Source organism: Sprattus sprattus (assembly GCF_963457725.1).
Source record: "Sprattus sprattus genome assembly, chromosome: 3".
NCBI lineage: Eukaryota > Metazoa > Chordata > Actinopteri > Clupeiformes > Clupeidae > Sprattus > Sprattus sprattus.
This window is the reverse complement of record NC_137922.1, coordinates 44083339-44104570: the sequence shown is the minus strand read 5'-3', so window position 1 is coordinate 44104570 and position 21232 is coordinate 44083339. Positions and strand designations below refer to the sequence as shown.

Below are 21232 nucleotides of genomic sequence, written 5' to 3'. Positions count from 1 at the left end.
GCCATACCGACTCAACAAATGAGCAAGGGAATGGGCGGAGTCTCTTGTCGAAACGTCATTGTGGATATAAATAGGGGGTAGTCGTCAACTGATTGAACGATACAGCTTGTTTTGGCTTTCGGATTGACCGGAGCAAATTCTTGTAAGTAATAACCGATACCTTCTTGTTTCTTCTCTGACGTGGTCCGATCGCTGTAACTTTCGATATTTTAAAAGCCTAAGTATGTTTCACCTGTTTCTTTTGTAAGTAATGACTTTTGTTCAGAATTATGTTTTTTACTGAATGAAAGGGGTTACTTGGTGGATAGCTACGTAGAGAGCTAGGCTGCTAGCAAGCTGCTACAAGCGTCTGAACTGCTCATTAGCTGACCATTTGCATGATATGCTTGGGATTAATTCGACGTCTACTTGTGTTTGTACAATACCGTATATACCACACTTTTACTGCTGAACGTATCGTTACTCTTTTGAAAGAGAATGTGTTGTTGGTGTGACTATTCTTCGGTCCATGAACATTGGTCAGACAAAGAAGTCGGATTGTAAGGCAAGGACGCCATGTTACAAAAATACCCAACGAATGGAAGAGAAACGTGTGTGTTGGTTGTCGTGTAATGGTGGCCGAAGGGGGCAACAGATTTTCGGTTGATGTTTTTAAAAAAGGTTTTGTCCCGCCAAATTCTACGTTACTGTGGAGCGTTTCGTCCCTTTTTCTAGTAGACGTGAGAATATAATGATTTACGTGTCAATGAAACCCTACAAGCTGCTGCATCAGAGATGGTTATCACAGCAAAGCTGTTTCAAGTATTTGCATTCGGTTCGAATTTTCGAGTGACCGCTCATTGTACCCGCATTAACACTAAGTGCTATTGAAGATTATCAGAATTCAGCGTTTGTAATGTATATTGAATGTCAGTGTTTTTCGGCAGATCCGTGCAATGACCACTGAGGGTGAATTATTTCACGGTTGTTTACTTTTTTATGTTTTTAAGTGGGACAATGCTAATGGGTTGCTACTTTTGGCTAGCTGCCTCAATGGCGCCCTCCGCCCGTCTTAGGTGTGTGTGTGTGTGTGTGTGTGAGAGGGGGAGTGTGTGTGCATGTGTGTTGTCATGGGGGTTTTGCCTGGCAACACTATCAACGAGCACTTCTCCCACCCCCGCTACCCTGCCAAGAATGGATAATCGGCAGAGAAAGAAACGGAGGGCATTGAGGACGTTGTGGTTACGTAACATAACTGCAACAGCTGTAGTATGCATGTAACTGGGATTCCAACCGGTTTATCCATAGTCTAACATGGTTATATTTTCCATTTTGATTTCCACTCCAATAGCTGAGAACAGTCCAGTTGCGACAGTGCCATGGCACGTACCAAGCAGACCGCCCGTAAGTCCACCGGAGGCAAGGCTCCGCGTAAGCAGCTGGCCACCAAAGCCGCCAGGAAAAGCGCCCCCTCTACCGGTGGAGTGAAGAAGCCCCACAGATACAGGTAAACTCTCAATCTGGATCGAACACTGACCTAGTCACTTCACCGCCTCGTATTTCATTCTTGGATGGCTACACAACGTCCTTACTAGTATTGTTACTTATCAGGCATCAACCTTTAATCTTTTACTCAATGTATTCCAAATTGCACATTCTTTTGAGAGCCTAGTCAGCATGTCTGTTTTCTGACAAAAGACAATGATACAATTTTATTTAAATGTATGGGAGCTGGCCATATTCATTCTTGTGTTGACTTAAGTCTTTGTGTTTTGCAGGCCAGGAACTGTGGCTCTGAGAGAGATCCGTCGGTACCAGAAGTCCACTGAGTTGCTCATCCGCAAGCTGCCCTTCCAGCGTCTTGTTCGTGAGATCGCCCAGGACTTCAAGACCGACTTGCGTTTCCAGAGCGCAGCTATTGGAGCCCTGCAGGTAAAGGATTAGAGACTGAAAATACACACATACAAGCTACGGGGGCCGAGTTATGTTTGTCAGTATAGCTGCACCACTTCTCTCAAGGTGGTCCTGGCTGATTTGTGGTTTCATAAGAGCAGATCAATAAGGTCTGAACTTTTGATTGACATTTTTAGCTGTGAGTAACACATCTAGCTCTACATAGTTCTGAAATGGGTTGCCGCTTTTAACAAGTATGAACACGACTCAAGATTGCAACTTTAATTTAGAGTGGATCTATTTCAGTTCCATTCCAGACTTTTAACCCATTAAGTTCAGTAAGAACTAACATGCTGTTACAAGTGGGTTCGAGTAATATACCAGACCTGAGGCTGGACATCCTAGCCTTAGGTGGATCAGTCAGTGGTAGTCTACCGTAAGTGCACGGGGGGGCTCTCACTGTCAAAGCCTAGATAAAGGTCTCTGAATGTTTGAAGCAGAGTAGAGGCAATCCTCCTGGTATAGTGTCAAATCACATTTACTGGTAGGAGCGTGGACACCATCCCTGCCCCATCGCACAGATGGAGGGATGAACTATGAGGCGCTAATTCTCACCATCTTTTGTCATTGCAGGAGGCCAGCGAGGCATACCTGGTGGGTCTCTTTGAGGACACCAACCTCTGCGCCATCCATGCCAAGCGCGTGACCATCATGCCCAAGGACATCCAGCTGGCACGGCGAATCCGAGGGGAGCGTGCTTAAGAACACTCTTACTTGTACTCCAGTTTTTCTCTAAATGGGTGATGTGGGTGGGGTAGGGTGGGGAGGGCAGGCATATGGGGTAAGTCTTTAAATCTGAACTACAAATGCTTGTTGTAGTTTTTTTGCGTTTTAATTTTTTGTAATGTTTGGTAGAAAGGGTAGGGGGACGGGGGAACTTGTGGGTATATATAAATATATTTTTCAGTTCTACAAGTAGGCAGCATTGTGCAGAACATTCCTAAAGTTCCTCTCAGGATTTTACACTTTCTATTTTAGACTTTTGGTATACTTCTGGCACCGTAGCGTAGTCTGCATGAATTAGGGTGAACTAGATTGTCTTTTTTTTTTTTTTTTCCTCCATTGTGGCCATTTGGTTGTAAATAAACGTTCCACTACCTCACTACTGCCTTTTCTGTCTCTTATTACATATGCTGATGTCTAGTGTGAACTCTGATCCTGTTGCACACATTGCATGGTATAACCTTGTTCCAGCATTTTTTGAGTACATGCCAGTTGGCCTGCCTGAAACATTTCTATTAATTGCAAAATAACCTGTCCTAATACCCTTGTGTTTGAGTTCAAGGGGTTAATATTTAAAACGGATGCACAAGAGTGGGCTTGGCTCCTACAGCTATCCAAGCCTCAGAAAGACTCCCAAGTTTATCCCAGTAGCAAAATAATTAATCCTAAGCCATTCGACTTGGATGTACTGCAGTCCTCCAGTGTAACTAAAGGTGGTAGAGGGCGTCCACAAGCCAATAGTCTAATCGCATGAGACTTCACATTTGAGCCATTTTCAGGTTCTGTAAACTTTTTAATCAGGTGGGCCAGACATTTGTCTAAATAAAATATGCATTTTAAAATTAAATTGTTAAGTAAAACAAACCACTGACTGGTAATTGCCACAAAAGCTTGTTTAATGTCACCTTTAACAGCAAATGTAAATTTCAAGCAAAACAAGGCATAAACGGAAATACGTCCATGCAGTGCAGAGGGACACGATCGCATCCTTAATCAATTGATTCATGATGAATGCATACTTTTCACCCGGACCTGAGATTCATCAACTACCATGTAATAACAAATGGCTCCAGAAAACTTTTCCTTTGTCATTTCTGTGTTAATTAGCCTGGGAACACGTATAAAGACGGCCATAAACATATTTTCGCAGACAGTTCTACGAATTGTTAATACAACCGCTAGCTCTTCAAGAAAAAACAATAAATATTTCATCAATCAAAATAAACGGTGTACGACATTCATTATTTAGGTTTAACCGATGTGTCCTCATCGGATACCAAATCAGGGAAATGTTCGTAAAGCTGCGTTTCCAGTATCTTGTCAATCTCTGACTCCTTCCGTAAAATGCACCACAGTAGGAATCCAATCCCAATCACACTGATCGGTACAACCTTCCACCACGGTCGTTCGTAAGAACTGCCGAGCGAGCGGTCCACGCTCCAGCTCCGGTGACTGGCTTTACTAGTGGAGAATTTGATGGGCTGGGGTGCCGGCTCGTCATCATCCTCGGACGGACTCTTCGACTTCGCGCACTGCTGTTGTGAAACAAACAGGCTGCGCACTGAGATGGGGTGCCTGAATAAAATAAAAATAAAAGTCACGTAACAATGTAAGTACATGGATATGCCTTTCCCTCTTACAAAAAAAGGTTAAATGAAAATACCGGTGTAGAAAGGATATTCAATTACACCTGGTTTATACCGACACTCAACATTAAAAATATATCTTAGGCAAACCGGTTCAAACGTTATTTGAAGGGCAAAAGTTACAAGATGAATCACTATTTGTAAGTGGAGTAAACAAAGGTGTTACGTTAGTTAGCCCTTCAGTGACGCAACCTAAATGGATGCTGGGGTTGTCTAACAGGTGTGGAAGCAAGTCTACCGCCACGATACTACTCGAACTACTGTACTGATACCTCTGTATAATTTCACGAGCGTAATATATTCCCTTTTATGTCTGTTTCATTAAATAAGTCGCCAAGGTCAGGAAAACTTCAGGAAACGTGGAGAAGTTCATTAAGGTCCACATAGCTAACATAATAACCCCCCAATTACAGACCTTTGGAAAGAACTGACACGTTCAGACATATTTCCTAATCACACACCAGCAGGTTAGCTATTCTGTTCTTATAAATAACCTGGTAAAAAGCAGTTACGATGACTCTTAGCTGGCTATCAGACATGACCACATGAACGTCCCATCCATACACCGCTCAGTCATACCCTATTATTCTACGGGACTCGTTTCCTTACTTACCTTGGCACTGTGTGACCTCCATTCGGAAAAATCCCTTGACACGTCCAATAGCGCGTCAAACTACAGATGAGACGTTGTCCATTTCTTGACATGATGAGATCCTCTCATCTCATCTCACCCAAGTCGATATTCTCAGGTCATGTAACAACCGTGCATCGCTATATAATGTCCGGAGGAGAACACTTTCTTGCTTTCATAATAATTTAAATAAAAAAAGCAGCATTTCCGCCACCTGCCGGCCGGTTGTTTAAACAGAGTCGCTGTAAATGACGTAAAACTCAGGGACGCGTCTCCGTCTTTCACAGAGGGCTGAATCATGTGTTTTCATTTGCTTAGACATAAATCAGAAATGTTGCCGGCGAACTGCAAATATTTATTTACAATCCAAGCGACCACACAGTATATCATCTTACTTCGAGAACAACATTTGCGCTTCAGGCAAAATAGTGCTGTTTTAGGGTTATTAGATTCTAAGGACAGTATTTCCATCTTGATACATAATGCCAGTAACATGCAAACAAAATGTATGCTACTATTCAAGTCAAGCCAAACGAATTTAATTACCGATGATACGATTGGGTTTCAATTGGATGATACAACATGGGTTTCTTGTAGGCCTACAACATGGGTTTCTTGTATACAAACATTAAAGGCTGCGCGCGCAAATCCGCGGCAGAAAGCCATCTACCCCAATACAAATGAATACAGAAAACCCAGTTTAAATGTATTGTTTATTACTTATTTAGCCTACCGTTCCCTATTCTGTTGCCATGAATGCTTGCACACACCCTCAACATATTCCCAAACGTAACCTTGTACATTGTTGAGCCTTTTTCTATATTTGATTTGAGTTGATATCTTATTTTTCCTCCACAGCTTTCTCATCCACTTCAACGTTATCTTGCTTCTTTCAGCCGCGAGATTGCGCACGCAACCAGTGATGACGTAGCCGAGAAATATCCAAGACGTGCATGCTTATACATGGTTTAATATCAACGTATCTGGCTTCTCTTAACGCATAATGAAGCCAGATGGCCGTCTTTATACGTGTTCCCAGGCAAACGGAGGCTTCCTCCTGGGTATACTGAACATCTTACCAACTCTGTTAGAGCAGTTCACCACACAACAACTCCCTGTCATGTTGCCTTCCTCCACAGCTTTCTCATCCACTTCAACGTTATCTTGCTTCTTTCTGCCGCGAGATTGCGCACGCAACCAGTGATGACGTAGCCGAGAAATATCCAAGACGTGCATGCTCATACATGGTTTAATATCAACGTATCTGGCTTCTCTTAACGCATAATGTAGGTTTATTTAACGTAGTGTTTCATAATTTTGTCAACGGTTTACAGCATAAGGCTCAGTGTCAACATATGGGGCTATGTTGTATTACTGTAGTAGGCTAATGAATGCACTGCTTAACTAATAATTCAATAAACAAGAAGCTTAACATCATAAACCTTGGTGGATTTCAAACGTAAACAAATGCGCTTGTCATTCCACTTCATGCTGTAGCCTACACCACCAGCATTACCTGGCTCGTTGTACTACAATAGTGTCGCAAAGTTTGCGCATGCGGACTCACATCAGGCGGGTCCTCACATTTGGCAGCGACAGACCTCCTTGTAGACTCAAGGCTTTGCCACTGCAAAAGCTTCCCCCCACCAATCAGTGAAGAGATCACGGTGGGTGCAAGTCGATACTATTTCCCACGTGGATCTGTGCAAGGAAGTAGCCTACTCCGTAGTCGCGTGTCTTTCGTGGTTTGTGAAATCACAGTGTAAGTTTGTCCTTCATTATTATACATCATATGTTTGAGTTATGAAAGTAATACATGACAACCATCTATTCCTCATTACTATCATTTTTAATTGTTTCGTTTAGCTTTAAACAGCTTTTTAAAACAACCTAGTGGTTGTAGTTCAGTGTGTTAGGCAAACCTCTGTTTATAGCTAGCTAGCTAACGAGGGCGAATGTGTGCTTTTTAAAAGCTAAGATACCTGTGATATAGAGTTCTACATCAGCCCCATATAGATCGTTGGCAGTTTATATGGACAAAGCTTTCTGGTGAAAGGTAGACATGCAATTTTCAGGTGTTTGTTGATGAGCTTAACATTTTCATACGTTTAGACATAATTCACGTTCTTGTATGACCAACAATAGTGTGTCCCATTTACATTATATCATATTGACATTTGTTTTATACAGATGGCCGTAAAAGCAAATAGTGACGCATCCTCAACGAAAAAAAACAAGACCATGAAAAACATAGAAGGGGAGAAGGGACCAGCAAAAGAGAAGAGGAAAAAGGACAACACTGAGGTAGTGGCTGTTGTACTTGTATTTGATATTCATTATTTCTAAAGAGAGAATGTGAGTTGTTATGGTGTGTCTGTGTTTGAATGCCAATTGTTTTGTATTTCCACAGGAAATGTCAGAGGTTGTACCTAAAAAAGTAAAAAAGCCGAAGGGGAAGCCAGAAGAGGAGGTACAACATGCAGAAGAGGAGGAGGTGAATGTAGAGGTTGTAGCTAAAAAAGTAAAAAAACGGAAGGTGAAGCCAGAAGAGGAGGCACAACACGCCGAAGAGGAGGAGGTGACGGTAGAGGTTGTAGCTAAAAAAGTAAAAAAACGGAAGGTGAAGCCAGAAGAGGAGGAGGTGACTGGAGAGGTTGTAGCTAAAACAGTTAAAAAACAGAAGGTGCAGACAAAGCCAGAAGAGGAGGAGGTGACGGTGGAGGTTGTACCTAAAAAAGTGAAAAAACAGAAGGTGAAGCCAGAAGAGGAGGAGGTGATGGAGGAGGTGACGGTGGAGGTTGTAGCTAAAAAAGTTAAAAAACAGAAGTTGAAGGCAGAAGAGGAGGCACAACATGTGGAAGAGGAGGAGGTGACTGGAGAGGTTGTAGCTAAAAAAGTAAAAAAACAGAAGATGCAGACAAAGCCAGAAGAGGAGGAGGTGACTGGAGAGGTTGTACCTAAAAAAGTAAAAAAACAGAAGGTGAAGCCAGAAGAGGAGGAGGTGACGGTGGAGGTTGTAGCTAAAAAAGTTAAAAAACAGAAGGTGAAGCCAGAAGAGGAGGCACAAAATGTGGAAGAGGAGGAGGTGACGGTGGAGGTTGTAGCTAAAAAAGTAAAAAAACAGAAGGTGAAGCCAGAAGAGGAGGCACAAAATGTGGAGGAGGAGGAGATGACTGGAGAGGTATGTATACTCTGCACTCCTTGAAACATGTGTACCTGGTTTTATCAAAGATTGGTGACTGGATGATTAGTTCATTATTTTTTATCATTGAATCGCTTGTCTGGTCGCACTTGGGTCTGTCTGCATCAGCAAGCTCCATTTGTTTTGTACGTAGGCCTTAGTTATAATGTAGCGCTATACAGGCAGCAGTGTTCATGTCAGTCACTGAGTGTGCTAGGCCATTTACATTGGGTGTTAAGTGTCTTGTAAAACATTTTTAAAACACAGTCAAGAGGAGCCATATTCAGGTTGGGAATGTAGAGATTCCTGGTTGATTGAATTCCCTACTGAGCAACTCCAATCCCTTTGTGGTCTGTCTGAAATAGTATGTAATTTCTAAAGTAGTATACTTTATTTGCATACTGTCATAGACATAGTTCATAGTCTTGTTTCACCTTTGTCTGTTCAGTTCCGAAGCTGTTTCTGTAGTCTGGCAGAATATGTGTAATGCATTGGTGATTGTCTCACACACTGATTGTAGTCTGTAATGCTCTCTGGCAGCCTCGCACACACACATTCTCCTTCAGGCACGGCCTCCTGTGCAAGACTGTTCCCAAAGTCCTCGTGGTGACGGTGCGGGCAGGCGGGGTCTGTGTGTGTTTGCCCTGGTGCGTGGGAGTGAGTGCAGCGTGCGTGGTGTTTGACGAACTGGCGTAGTTTGTCAGTGAACGTTCCCCCAATCAGGCTGTAGATCAGCGGGTTCAGACAGGAGTTTGTGCAGGCTGCCAGGGTCACCAGGTGACCCGTGAGCGGATACTGTTGCCATAGCGAGCTGTTTCCCCGACGACGCGAAGGTCCGGTGGCGCCGCGCATCAGGTGCATGCAGATGAACACGTTCTCGGGCAGCCAGCACACAAAGAAAACGGTCACCGCGGCGACAATCATCCGCAGGGCCTTCAGCCGGCCACGCCTCTGCACGCCATGTGGACGGGTGTTAACGAGCTCCCGGCCAATCAGTGTGTAGCACACGCAGATTATGCAGAGCGGTAGGAGGAAGCCCACTGTTACCTCCAGCCACTGCACCTCGGCCATGCCCGCAAAGCAGAAGCCCTGCCCCCAGCCGTGATGGGCGTGTGCAGCGGCGAATGGGATCAGGGTGAGGAGGGCGGCCGCCGCCCAGATGGTGGCACAGGCCAGGCGGGCTCGCTGCAGGCTAGCGCTGGAGGAAATGGCGCGGCCCGAGAGGCGCGTCAGGGCCATGCAGCGGTCCAGGCTCATCCACGTCAGCGAGAACACACTGCTGTACATGTTCACCTTTAAGAGACACACACACACACACACACACACAATGCAATGGGTTAGAGAAACCATACACTGTTGTCAGGGAGAACACATTGCACATTGCAATGTATACTAATTTGAAATGGATTAAAGTAATCATACACTTTTGTACCCTTTCAGCTTCTTGCTGAAGTGGCATCGGATGTCTTAGGCTTAGCATCTAAATGAAAGAGGACTCTTACTCTCGTAATGTGATAAACTGCTTTTTTCATCAGGAAGTGATGGAAGTCAGCAATTTGCACATAGGCATTCTGTGGCTGTACGCTCTGTAGGACCCACATGTACCTGATATCTGACTACCTTGCAGTTGAACCATAGAAGATGATTGAGATAAATAGGACCTCAGAGGTTAGAGGCAAGCCACAGGGAGCTGATGATGAACTGCAGATAGGTTACCAAATCAAAGGTGTTCACATCTTCATCGTATATTACATTTTGCTATCAGACTTACATGCCAAATTATCGCTTCTAGCCTTTATGTGACCCATGACCTGCGGTCACTAGCCTGGCTCCGCCCAGGAGTGAATTTGGGTCTGGTTATACCAGGCTACTGCAGTCACAAGGAGGGCAAGAGTCCTGTGTGTGTGTTTGACCTGGTCAAGCCCTCATGTCAAGCACTGACCCAAAACACACACACACACACTAATCAGAGGACAGCAGGGAGGGTGTATGTGAGAAATGAACACTCGAGTCTTGTAAGGTCATCTTCTGGTGTGTGTGGGGGGGGGGATTCCATGTTGGTCAGTATGCCAGACATATTGTATAACCTTTACAAGGATTATCTTTGGATCTCAACTTTCCATCATGAGTTAATGGCCCAATACTTAATTATGCTGATATATCTGTCCTCCAATGTTTGTTATTCAATAGTTAGTTGCAGAGATGTACATGCTTTTGTACAAATGTACACATTCCTTTTTTTTTTGTTATTTTCTTTTGCTGCATGGATGAGGCAGACTACATTCTGCTTACTGTGTCTGTGATAGATACAGTCCCATCCCAATTTATGGTCTATGTTTTTCCCCCACTGATTTTCATAACATTTTACAGCTAGCCTCTTGGTGCGTAAACCCAGCGGTCAGACAGGAGGGCGGGCCAGAGAGGGACTTGCCGGTTGTGATGTTTGCACTCACCTGCAGAAACAGAGCCATGCAGGTGCAGAGCAGGGCGTTGTCATAGTAATGGGCGTTGACGTTGAACACCTCGATGAGCGAGTCTAGCACCAGCACCAGATCGGCCAGTGCCAGGTTAGTGAAGTACAGGTCGGGCGTGGTCATGCGGGAACAAGGGTCAAGGTTCACCAGCATGATCAGGAGATTACCCAGAAGGCCAAGGGGGAACAGGAAGGTGGTGTAGAGGCAGGAGAGGAGCAGGCTCACCACAAACGCGTTTTGGGAGAGCGGGTCGGTTGCAGCCGTGTTGTTGCCAAGCGACAGGGGCAGCTCGGAGGTGTTTGGCGGGGGTGTCATCGAAAACTCCATTCCCTTTCAAAGTTGCATTGGCGTCTTATGTCACATGGTGGCTGACTGTGTTTACTCTGTCTCCTCGCCCCTCTGCGTGTGCGTGCGTATGTGTACTTGCACTCTTGAGTTTGTTAGTTCACCTCTTCTCAGTTTGTTTGACGGATGTCCCTCACACACACTTCCCTGTGCCTTCTGTGAGAAGACAGACAGACAGACAGACAGACAGACAGACAGACAGACAGACAGACAGACAGACAGACAGACAGACAGACAGACAGACAGACAGACAGACAAAGACAGAGACAGAGAGACAGACATACCTGTGAGACTGTGTGTGTGGACAGTCTTTCTCTTATTGTGATGACACTGAATCCACACTCAGGAAACATCCTTTCCGTAATAGGCTTCTGCAGTTTCTACACTACACCTTTTTTCACTCACTTCTGGATGACATCATAGGTCCAAATCATCAAAGATCTTTAGGGAATGATGTTTTAATAATCACAGTTTTATTGACTGTAAACATAGCTCTCATAGCTCCTTTCGAAGAAAGGTCAGCTGACAGTCAGTCATCTCTGAAACATACAGAGCTTGCTTACTTAAGCAGTGCTTGTAAAGGGGCTTAGATTTCACAATGGAAATTCTGCTGGAATTAAGATAAATGCAACAGCAGTATCATTGTCACTGTGTAGTTCTGCAACAGAAGTTCACAACAGAATTTCACAACACAAAGACAGAAAGATACAGTCTCAGTGTCCAAAAATAAGATAGCATTTCCATTTTATTTTATTTATGGGAAAGAAGCTCATAGCCTTTTGATAAGTAGCTTGTGTAAGAACTCTAATATTGCACACCTGTGGTACAGCTTTTCAGGTTCACTATTGCTGATGACTATTGCCCTAGTACTTGAGAGCAGACAGACAAATCGGTGCGACTTTTGATAACCATTGTGTCTCTAGTTTCCAATCTCCATAAACTGAACTTTTCCATTCATTTGGAGTTCATTATTTTATCTCCTTTGCAGAGAATTTACTTGGTACTGTTTATATTTCACCTACACCAATGGTTGATGCCCTTAACACAGGCCCACCTAAACAGCTCACTTCTTATTATCGCGCTTGCTTCTTCTATTTGTACAAGTTTTATGCCACTCAAACACCGACCATCCTCTCATTTATGCAGTCTGGAGCAAAGACCGATCTTCCATTTAAATCATCCATAAAACCATAGAATGCATAGGCCAGTTGCAGTTCTTACCTCTTTGTGTCCTTGGCCTTATTTGCGTTTCCAAGTTGAAGTAGATATATCCAGCCGTTATAGCCTTCCCTTTTCCCCTCATTTTTCTCTCGTTTGCTCAGTACGTTTCCTTAATCTTTCTTTCTGTCTTTGTAACGCACACCTGGTGTACCTGTCCGTCATGTGCTCTTCTGAGAATCTGCTTTTCCCCCAGTGGGTCAGACTCCGCCTCCCTCCTCTACCTTGGCCACTCCCCTCTGCAGTTTTCTCCCACTAGTCTTCTTTGGCTTAAGACCCGGGGTTTTAAATTAAAGATGCAACATTATACACATTATAGTTGTACATTGCATACGCAAACAATGCAAATAAAAAAGCTTTTAGAACTACCCCTATAATTTAATTTTAAGGGTACAAGGAAATAAGTGTTTGTTAAGATTTTAGTATTATGTTGTCTTTTTATTGGTTCATTTTGCCATTGTGTGTCTGCGAGGCAGTGCATTTTATACAAATGGATACAAGGTTTCTAGAATTCACTGGTTTGTTGAGAAAAATCTTTAAATCTTTTCACTGAGCCAGCGTATGTAGGTGTGTGTAGGTTTGTGTGTGTACGTGCGTTTCTGTCTGTGTGTGTGTCTAATGTACAAATATATAAACACAGGCGGTGGTGGGATGCAGGGAACGTGGCGACTGCATGTTTACTGAAAACAAAATGGAGGCTGATTGAAATGGGCCCTTAAGGAGGAGATGTGAAGGGAGAGAGTGTACTTTAAAATATGTGCACTCTCATAACCAGGGGTCCACTGAGTCCAGAGGGCTCCTTAAGAAATAGCCTGACTGTTAGCATGCCAAACGTGTGTGTCTGTGTGTGTGTGTGAGAGACAGTGTGAGTGCGTGTGTGTGCATGCATGGCTGTACACAGGGTTTTACAGTCCAAAAGCTGAGCTTGCTAGGGGGGGTATTTAGAGGGGGGGTGGATTTCCCTGACCTACTCTGTATGTTTGGAGGACAGACATAGGATAACTATAGCTTTCAAACCATGTAAGTGGGCAGTAGCATAACTTATCTGTAAAGCAGTAATGCATGGGAATCAGGTTCCATTAAACTAATATAGAAATGTCCCTCTGACTGACATCGGCTCTCTCGTGTGGTCTGTCTCTCGGAGTCTTTCCCCTTTGTGTCTGCTGTGTGTTTTGGGTCTGTAAAGGATGCAGAATGAGGGGTAGGTTCTTGGAACTGGTCTCACCGACAACAGCTCGAGAAACTTAGGCGCCGTCTGAGGTCAAGTCTCCAATGCCATTGTTTCCTATGATGGTGCTGCCTTATGTGGTAGACTGATCATATCGCTTGGCTGCGCTGACATCATGCCTTGGGCTTAGCAGCCAGTTGTGACATTGTTCCTTGTCTGTTAAATCAGCCAAGTTGTAGCTTTACTACAAAATGCAATTCATATATGTAAAAAAAAAATCGTTAATAGTCTATGATCTGCTTTTTTCAGGAGCGAAGAGTGCTGGAGAGGAAGATGAAAAAGATTTTGAAGAAAGAGGAGAAATTGAGAAAAAGAGAAGAGGGGACCGGTGAGGAGAAGAAAGAGGACCAGAGCAAAGCAACAGAGAAGGCACTGGAATATCTGAGCTGGTAAAATACCTATTCAAACTCACACTCTCCCTCTCTCACGCACGCACGCACGCGCGCACACACACACACACACACACACACACACACACACACACACACACACACACACACACACACGTCTTTCCATCTCTCTCTGATGGATACAGTAAATAACATAGTAGACCTCTGTGCATGCACAGATACATACACATGCACAGAAGTATATATCTTTATAGCAGACATACTTTTATATACATATTTTGTCTTTGATCACTCAGAAATTATACATAAAAAGATGACATTCATATCATAAGTTGCATATTGAACATAACTGTGAATGTATTTGATTTCTCATAATTTTAGCTGGTCTGAGCGGAGATCTGAGTGGAAGTTTCAGAAGATCAGACAGACGTGGCTTCTTCAGCACCTTTATGATGCAGCAAAGGTAAACCATAAACACACACACACACACACACACACACACACTCTCATGCACTCTCTCTCACACACATTCTCCCAAGCGCACACACACACACACTCTCTCTGACACACACACACACACTCATACTCACAATCACATACACACATCCATGACCACCCCTCTCTACACAGAGTATACACTGCTTCAGGCCTGACCACAGGGGAGAAGAGAACCAGCCAATTAGCAGTGCTCCCGTGTAGTCCTGCACAATTTGCATTTTTGCTGCTAGAATGATGGCAGTCACAACACCGAGAATGTTTACTGATGCACCTGGCTCATCCACACTCTTTGTTTTTTCTTTCGTCTCTCTTTCTTTCTCTTCCTCTTTCTGTCTCCCTTCATCTCTCCCTCATTCTGCTGTATCTTATTCTCTCTCCCTTCCTTTGCCCCCTCGTAAGGTGTCTGATGCATCTTTCTCCATCACAATGTCATATCTGGAGAATATGCGTGGAGCGGCACGGGACGTCACCGTTGAGAAAGCAGAGGCCATGATTAAAGAGGACAAAGGGGACACGTCTCAAAGTGAAGAGGAGAAGAAAAAAATACAGAGGGCCCTTGAAGTTGTTCGGCTTCTCTCAGTAGACTAATACACACACACACACACACACACACACACACACACACACACACACACACACACCTTTTACAATAAAAATCATTTTTAACTAATGAATGTGAGTGTTGCATCAGTTTGTAGGTCCCTTCTATGGAATTTGGATGAACTGTACACTGTCATTTGCTCAAATGATTTACTGCTTTGATCTAAGAATTTGCCGCTGGATTCATGAACCTCCCCTAAAGAATGCCCATTTCCTTATCTTGCAATTAAAACACACTCTAAAGTCTAAACCTACATTCTATGTAGGTAGTTTGAAGGTAGCAAAGGGGTTATTTATCCTGACTGAAATATTATTTGACCTCCCTGAATGGCTTATGGTATACTGTCTATAGGTACTACGTATGTTTTATGGCTTCCACTTAGAATAGAACAATCTCCTCTACCTAATATTTGTATTAGTACGGAAAGCATGCTGAATCTACATTACACATATCAGACATTCTTTGTACATAAAAGATGAAGAAAGGCTTTTGTTTTGTAACCTGCCCATTTTACTATCAAACACTCCTTCAGATAATCAGATAATAAAACATTTGCGGTAATATATTTCGAGGAAGCTCTTTCGCGGTTGATGATAAAAAACGAAAAACCTCCAGTTATGTTAGGACTTTTAAGTGCAAACAATGCGTACTGTTATTTTGACAGAAAAAAATCGAAAGCACCCGGAAGTCTAAATTATCACAGGGGTCATAATGCCGCACAAAGCTTTGAGCATTCAGTTAATGTAACAGCTGCATGATTCTGTCAAGTTTCACCATAATAAATAATTAATTTTAACGTGCATTTGAGTACCTATCCTGCCAGGGTAGGTATTCAAAAGACAACTAAACGTTCCCGAGTTGCACAGGCAGGATGACAGGATGCTGACTCCAACATTAGCTAGCTAGCATGTCAGTTGAAGTTAGCCCGAGACTATTTTTGAGAACAACAATAAACGTTTTGTTAATTGGCCTTACTTCTTAAATGGACAATTGAAAACCAGGAAACCATCCCGCTACCGATATCTTATGGCTGCTGGGTTTATGTCAAGTTTACTCAAACGCCTATGGAAAAAAGTTTATTGGCAGCACTACCCGGCTCCTCACCAATCCTTCACCGCTTCACTGGTCCTTACGAACCTCACATTGTGAGTATGTTAACTCAGCATATTTCATACAGCATAACTGTTTATATCGGACCTCCTTCTAGAGACATTGTCCTGATGCTTCCATATTTTGTAAAAGCATGACTACACTGTCTGGTGTCGCGCCGCTCAGAAAGAGACTGAGGCTTGAGACCACTTCTCCTGAAAGTGTCAACAAAACAGGTCTTCAGTCCAAATCGCCCACCACCATAACAGACCCCGACAAAGGCAAGGGCATAAAGACTCTAAATTATATTCTTGATAAACACCAGTGAACCTTTTAATCTCGCCTTGCTTACCACCACGCACACACACAGTCATCCCTGCGTCAAAAACTATTAATGTTATTCATTATTTTGTTCTATGTATCTCTATTCTAGGAACAAAGAGAGAAGGTCTCCTTACAAGTTTTGCTGCAATGGATAGAGTAGTGAGCAGTGAGGACAGGTGGGCTATTCTTTGAGTCTTTGTAAACCTTTGTTGTTCATTTAAATTAATTGCAATACCTTGCTGAATTGAAGAATCTTTTAACTGAAGGGTGTGTTTTACTACAGCTCAAAGAAACATGGCGACACAGAGAAACCTGTGCGGTCTTTTCCCCCTGGTAAGATGAGTGTGAGGCAGCCTTCGTCACTAGAGCGGACGCAGGGACAATCCCGGACCCAGGTGGTTCGAGGAGGGAAGAGCTTCCAGCGCCAGAGGCCCAGGAGCTCCCTAGACAAATGGGTGGTGAAGAGGCCAAACCTGTCCTTAGAGCCCCAAACACCGCCCAGCGTCATGGACCCCGAAACCCAGATGGACGCGGACATGATGAACCCAGAGAGTCCTGACATGCTCCCACTCCGGTCAGCCGCCCATGAGGAGAGAGAGGAAGTTGACCGGATCCAGGCACACTCCCAGAGCACCAGGGATGCTGCTGTCAGTTCAGCCCAGCCTGTGGAGGCCAAGGCCCAGGCTGAGAGCTTGACTGATGGGGATCTTACTCCAGATGAGCTGGACCAGGCAGGGGAGGATGTCACCATGGAGACCCAGAGCAGCATAGAGTCAGCTAGGTCATGGATGGGGCCCAAGGGATGTAATAAGCCAGGGCCCAAAATCACAGACTTCTTCAGCAAACCTCCGTCAGTGACCCCCTCTACAAGGTGTGTCCATCTCACTCTAGAACGAAATTCTTAATTCTCCATTGTTTACCAAATCCTTTCCTTATATGTTGTTTCAGAATGCGGTCATTTGTGAATGGCAGATTGCTTGAGAATAGGAAAGTGTTTTTTTTAGATAGCCTGGACGTGTAATTTAGGAGAATATTTAGTTGCTGTTGTTTTTTTCTTTGGGCGGTGAGTGGTTGTCATGAAGTGAACCATGCTGTTCTTTCCCCCAAAATATATTGTGCTTCCATCGAAAGTTTCCCATTCAAAATAGAGCAAAGGCGCTAATAGTGACCCCAAGTGGAAGTAGCTAAAATAACCATCACATAGAGTGGACATGTGGGAACACTCCGCGACTTAGCATTTGGGAATTTTGACAGGCAGCTGCGTTGTATTTTACCAGTAAAAGGCTTATTTGAAATAATGTACCTAATCTCTCGGGTTGTGTTGTGACGTTTTACGTTATAAGTTTGTTGTGTTGCGACATCGTCGTAAGGCAAGGCAGGTACACTGGTGTAGCAAGGTTTAGTTTTCGGTTGTCTGTCTTGGGTGAAACGAAAGTGAAAACCTTATTGCAGTTCAGTAATTCAGTAAGTGTTTGTATCTCTTTCCCTTCAGCAAGTGATTACTTGCCACGATATACCCGATCCAGCCTACTATATTATGGTTTTATTACCAGCATTATCATAGCAGGTCATAAATGGATTCAAGTAAACTGCCTTCCAAACTGAGAGAGAGACCAAAAGAGTTTTTATTTGTTGCTGTTGTACGCATCAAAGCCGTTTGCTTTGGATGTCTAAAGGTCTGTAGTCGTTGACTAAGTTTCCTCTGTGTTCTGCATAATTCTGAGCAATATTTTTGATGAATCTATAGTTTGTTGATGGCTTTGTTGTCTGTCAGTCATGTTTTTAGACTGTTTAGTTTTTACCACAGCATCTTTGCGCTGTAGGTTTTGTACATTGGAGTTCTAGTTCTATATAGAAATCACATTGTATGGTTTGTACAATGCGGTGATAAGTCTTGTGTGTTCAACAGAGTATGAGGTTACTGTTCGGACTGTCTGTAGTGGGACTGTCTGCCTGCTTGTCCAGGTTTTGGCAAAATGACCCTGCGAGACCACATATTATAAGGGATTGGTTTTACTCTAGCAGGAAACATTTACTGTGAGTAATTCATGCAAATAATTGTGTGTTATCTTCCGTTGGTGTTGCTTTCTGCTCTGTCTTGGTTTGGTTTTCACGCTGTAATCAATCAATCAATGTTGCAGTGTATTCAATAATTTCTGTCTATTCGCCATTATCATAACATGAACTCCATTGATTAAATGTATTAATGATATACAGTATGTTGTTATTTAGAGCGTTTTAAGATCATGTCCAGAAAGACCAGTGTGTGAAGGCTTAATTCTATTAAATGTAGTTCACTCAGTGCACATGAATTAGCTTGTATCTTCCTTGCCTTTTGACCCAAGGCAGACATTGACATTAGCCAGCTGTTGTTCTGGTGGTGTTTAACACTAGTCATTTTATTTTATTATTATTTTTCTCTGACTTTAGCGTTTTTTATTATTATATTCGATTATTGTGATTGATTGTTTTACCCTGTAAAGCACCTTGAGATTTCATTGTATTTTAAGGGTGCTATTTAAATAAAATCCATTATTATTTATTTACTATTATCCCTCTGCTTTGGCCCTTTCTGCGAGCAGTGCAGGCAGCCTAAGGCAGAACCTGCAGGGGGATGGAGTGAGTGACAGTGGCAGTGAGGGACCATCAGAGGATGACGACGATGACGATGATGGGGTCACCTGGCTGGGGAGCCCAATCTCTGAGATGAGGAGGACGCCCGCCTGCAGCCTCCCTCTACCGCCACTGAGAGCTATGGAGGCCCACACTGTCGCCATCAGGGTAAGAGGGCACCACATCTCCTCCAGGGTATTGGTACACTGTTGCCATCAGGGTAAGAGGGCACCACATCTCCTCCAGGGTATTGGTACACTGTTGCCATCAGGGTAAGAGGACACCACATGTCCTCCAGGGTATTGGTACACTGTTGCCATCAGGGTAAGAGGGCACCACATGTCCTCCAGGGTATTGGTACACTGTCGCCATCAGGGTAAGAGGGCACCACAGCTCTTCCAGGGTATTGGCACACTTTTGTCATTACGTTTTGATGACTATAGTAAGATTTCTTGACATTATGATAGCTGTAGTCTGATTTCTTTACATTACAATGACTAAAGTATGATTTCTTTACATTATAATGACTATAGTATGATTTATATTGCACAGACATATCTGAGACTCATCTTATAACAGAGACTTTTGCAAACATTCAGGAAACTTCCTAAGAGGACCCTCCATATCAGTTATTTTGCTTGGTGTTATAGCACACATAGCTTTATTTCAGCCCGGACGGTGAATCAGGCGCTGTCTACACTGTGTCGTACCTGAAATGTCCGTTCCATGGTCTGACAGCGATCTTGTTTTCTTTCCTCAGACAGACCTCCTGCAGCCTGGCATGGTGCCTGTGGCCTACCCCACCAGGTTCAAAGATGCCTGGGACGACATCCATGTCAAGATGCCATGCTCCGAAAAGAACCTCTTTCCAGTAGAGGTATGTATATAATAATATATAAAACATCCACAATACATAATATATATATGTCATAATATATAATACATCCACAAGACATAGCAGTCTGAACTTAATAGCTCATTTACTTTTGCGGTGACTTCCTTCTCACTTTGTGCATATTCTTCTCATTTCACTAATTATAATATTATAATATATTATAATGTTGGCACACATACTGTATTCTACCTATTTCACTAACTATAATGTTATAATATAATGTTGTGAGACACATTCTATTATAACATTATATTCTACTAATTTGACTAACTATAATGTTATAATATAATATAATGTTGGCAAATTTTTATTCTACTAATTTCACTAACAATAATGTTGGCACACATACCGTTTAGATTGAATGAGTTATTCACTCCTTATGAATAGTCTCTGACATATGCCTTGTTCTATTTAGCTTGCCTTTTTGTTAGCTACTTACCCTACACAGTTCACACACACATAAATATAAATTGTATATAAAACTATTTAAAAAAATACAAAAATAAGTATATATAGGATACATATGTGTGTGTGTGTGTGTGTGTGTGTGTGTGTGTGTGTGTGTGTGTGTGTGTGTGTGTGTGTGTGTGTGTGTGTGTATATGTCTGATGGCTGACGGCTGTGCTTCTTCAACAGGACGGAGTTCAGAGCAGATGGGCCCTGATTGAGAAAACACTAAGTCGGACGTTCGGCAGCTTCGGTGATGTTAAGGTGATTTCAGCTAATTTCAATGTCGTCTCTACTGTACGCAGAAGTATCAGTGAACTTCTACAGATGAGCATGAATATACAGAGAGCATTAATACATTGAAATAGAACATGAGACTGAAATCCAAAGACATATAATACATACGGCCACTGGAGGTCGGTAACTCATCAAAGAAATAACATGAGATGTCCGATATATTAAACATCATGTACGCATACGTATCACTGGTGAGCATGCATTTACTGTACATGAGAAAGCAGGATGCTACATTGAAACAGTATATAAGGCTAAAATCTGAAGCCATGTTATATAGTGATAACAAACATATAATACATAAAGCCAAGAGAGGTCTGTAGCTCATCACAGAAATAAGATGATTATTTTTGGTCTTTATTACTCATTTATTACTGTAATTCAATGCATGGCTGTGCAAAGCATCATGCAATTACAAGTGCAGCCCAAGAGGTGGCGACAAAGCATTGCATATGCACAGCAGTCATGCCCAGGCATTGCCTCAATATGGAAATGTGAACAATCATAAAAAGCTGACCGCTTTACAGTGGCATGAGAAGTTTAGTGAGTTCGTCCCAAGTTTCTCTTGCTAAATGTGTGCACTCCCATTTTCCTTTAGGACGCCATACTGAAGTACAATGCCGCTCACGCCAAAAAATGGGACTTTACCGCCCTGCACTCGTTTGTGAAGGTGAGTAGTAGACTGCTGGAACTCTAGCTGTCTCTGTCAATGATGATCAACAGTGTCATATACACTGTAGAAT

The 21232-nt window shown here is 43.1% G+C and overlaps 4 protein-coding genes across 4 annotated transcripts in view; 3 read left to right on the top strand and 1 right to left on the bottom strand.

The window, feature by feature from the left end:
* The first annotated feature begins 82 nt into the window (after positions 1–82).
* On the top strand, positions 83–3034 carry h3f3d (H3 histone, family 3D). Its single transcript, XM_080836082.1, has 4 exons — positions 83–142; positions 1331–1486; positions 1758–1911; positions 2506–3034. The coding sequence occupies exons 2-4, from the start codon at positions 1359–1361 to the stop codon at positions 2632–2634; spliced, it is 411 nt and encodes a 136-aa protein (XP_080692208.1). The 5' UTR covers positions 83–142; positions 1331–1358; the 3' UTR covers positions 2635–3034.
* A 3601-nt stretch (positions 3035–6635) lies between these two features.
* Positions 6636–14814, top strand: chlsn (cholesin; the record flags this gene model as incomplete). Its single annotated transcript, XM_080835305.1, has 6 exons — positions 6636–6694; positions 7123–7236; positions 7343–8113; positions 13628–13767; positions 14110–14191; positions 14626–14814. The coding sequence occupies exons 2-6, from the start codon at positions 7123–7125 to the stop codon at positions 14812–14814; spliced, it is 1296 nt and encodes a 431-aa protein (XP_080691431.1). The 5' UTR covers positions 6636–6694.
* On the bottom strand, positions 8558–10902 carry LOC308362046 (G-protein coupled estrogen receptor 1-like; the record flags this gene model as incomplete). Its single annotated transcript, XM_080834537.1, has 2 exons — positions 8558–9406; positions 10567–10902. 2 exons carry the CDS (start codon positions 10900–10902, stop codon positions 8558–8560), a joined length of 1185 nt encoding a protein of 394 aa, XP_080690663.1.
* Positions 14815–15575: 761 nt separating the features above from the next.
* LOC308363256 (poly(ADP-ribose) glycohydrolase-like) overlaps positions 15576–21232 on the top strand; it is a 48451-nt gene continuing 42794 nt past the window's right edge. The window contains exons 1-8 of the mRNA XM_080836062.1: positions 15576–15972; positions 16070–16197; positions 16350–16416; positions 16524–17111; positions 18823–19021; positions 19614–19730; positions 20385–20459; positions 21088–21159. Coding sequence (XP_080692188.1) covers positions 15854–15972; positions 16070–16197; positions 16350–16416; positions 16524–17111; positions 18823–19021; positions 19614–19730; positions 20385–20459; positions 21088–21159 — 1365 coding nt within the window. The 5' untranslated portion in view covers positions 15576–15853. The remainder of the gene's footprint in view (positions 15973–16069; positions 16198–16349; positions 16417–16523; positions 17112–18822; positions 19022–19613; positions 19731–20384; positions 20460–21087; positions 21160–21232) is intronic.

What these genes read in the sequence shown, in the direction of transcription:
- h3f3d (XM_080836082.1), top strand. Translation starts at nt 1,359, where the DNA reads ATGGCACGTACCAAGCAGACCGCCCGTAAGTCCACCGGAGGCAAGGCT. An exon ending in AAGAAGCCCCACAGATACAG is followed by an intron (nt 1,487 to 1,757) that starts GTAAACTCTCAA and finishes TGTGTTTTGCAG; the next exon opens with GCCAGGAACTGTGGCTCTGA. An exon ending in CAGCTATTGGAGCCCTGCAG is followed by an intron (nt 1,912 to 2,505) that starts GTAAAGGATTAG and finishes TTGTCATTGCAG; the next exon opens with GAGGCCAGCGAGGCATACCT.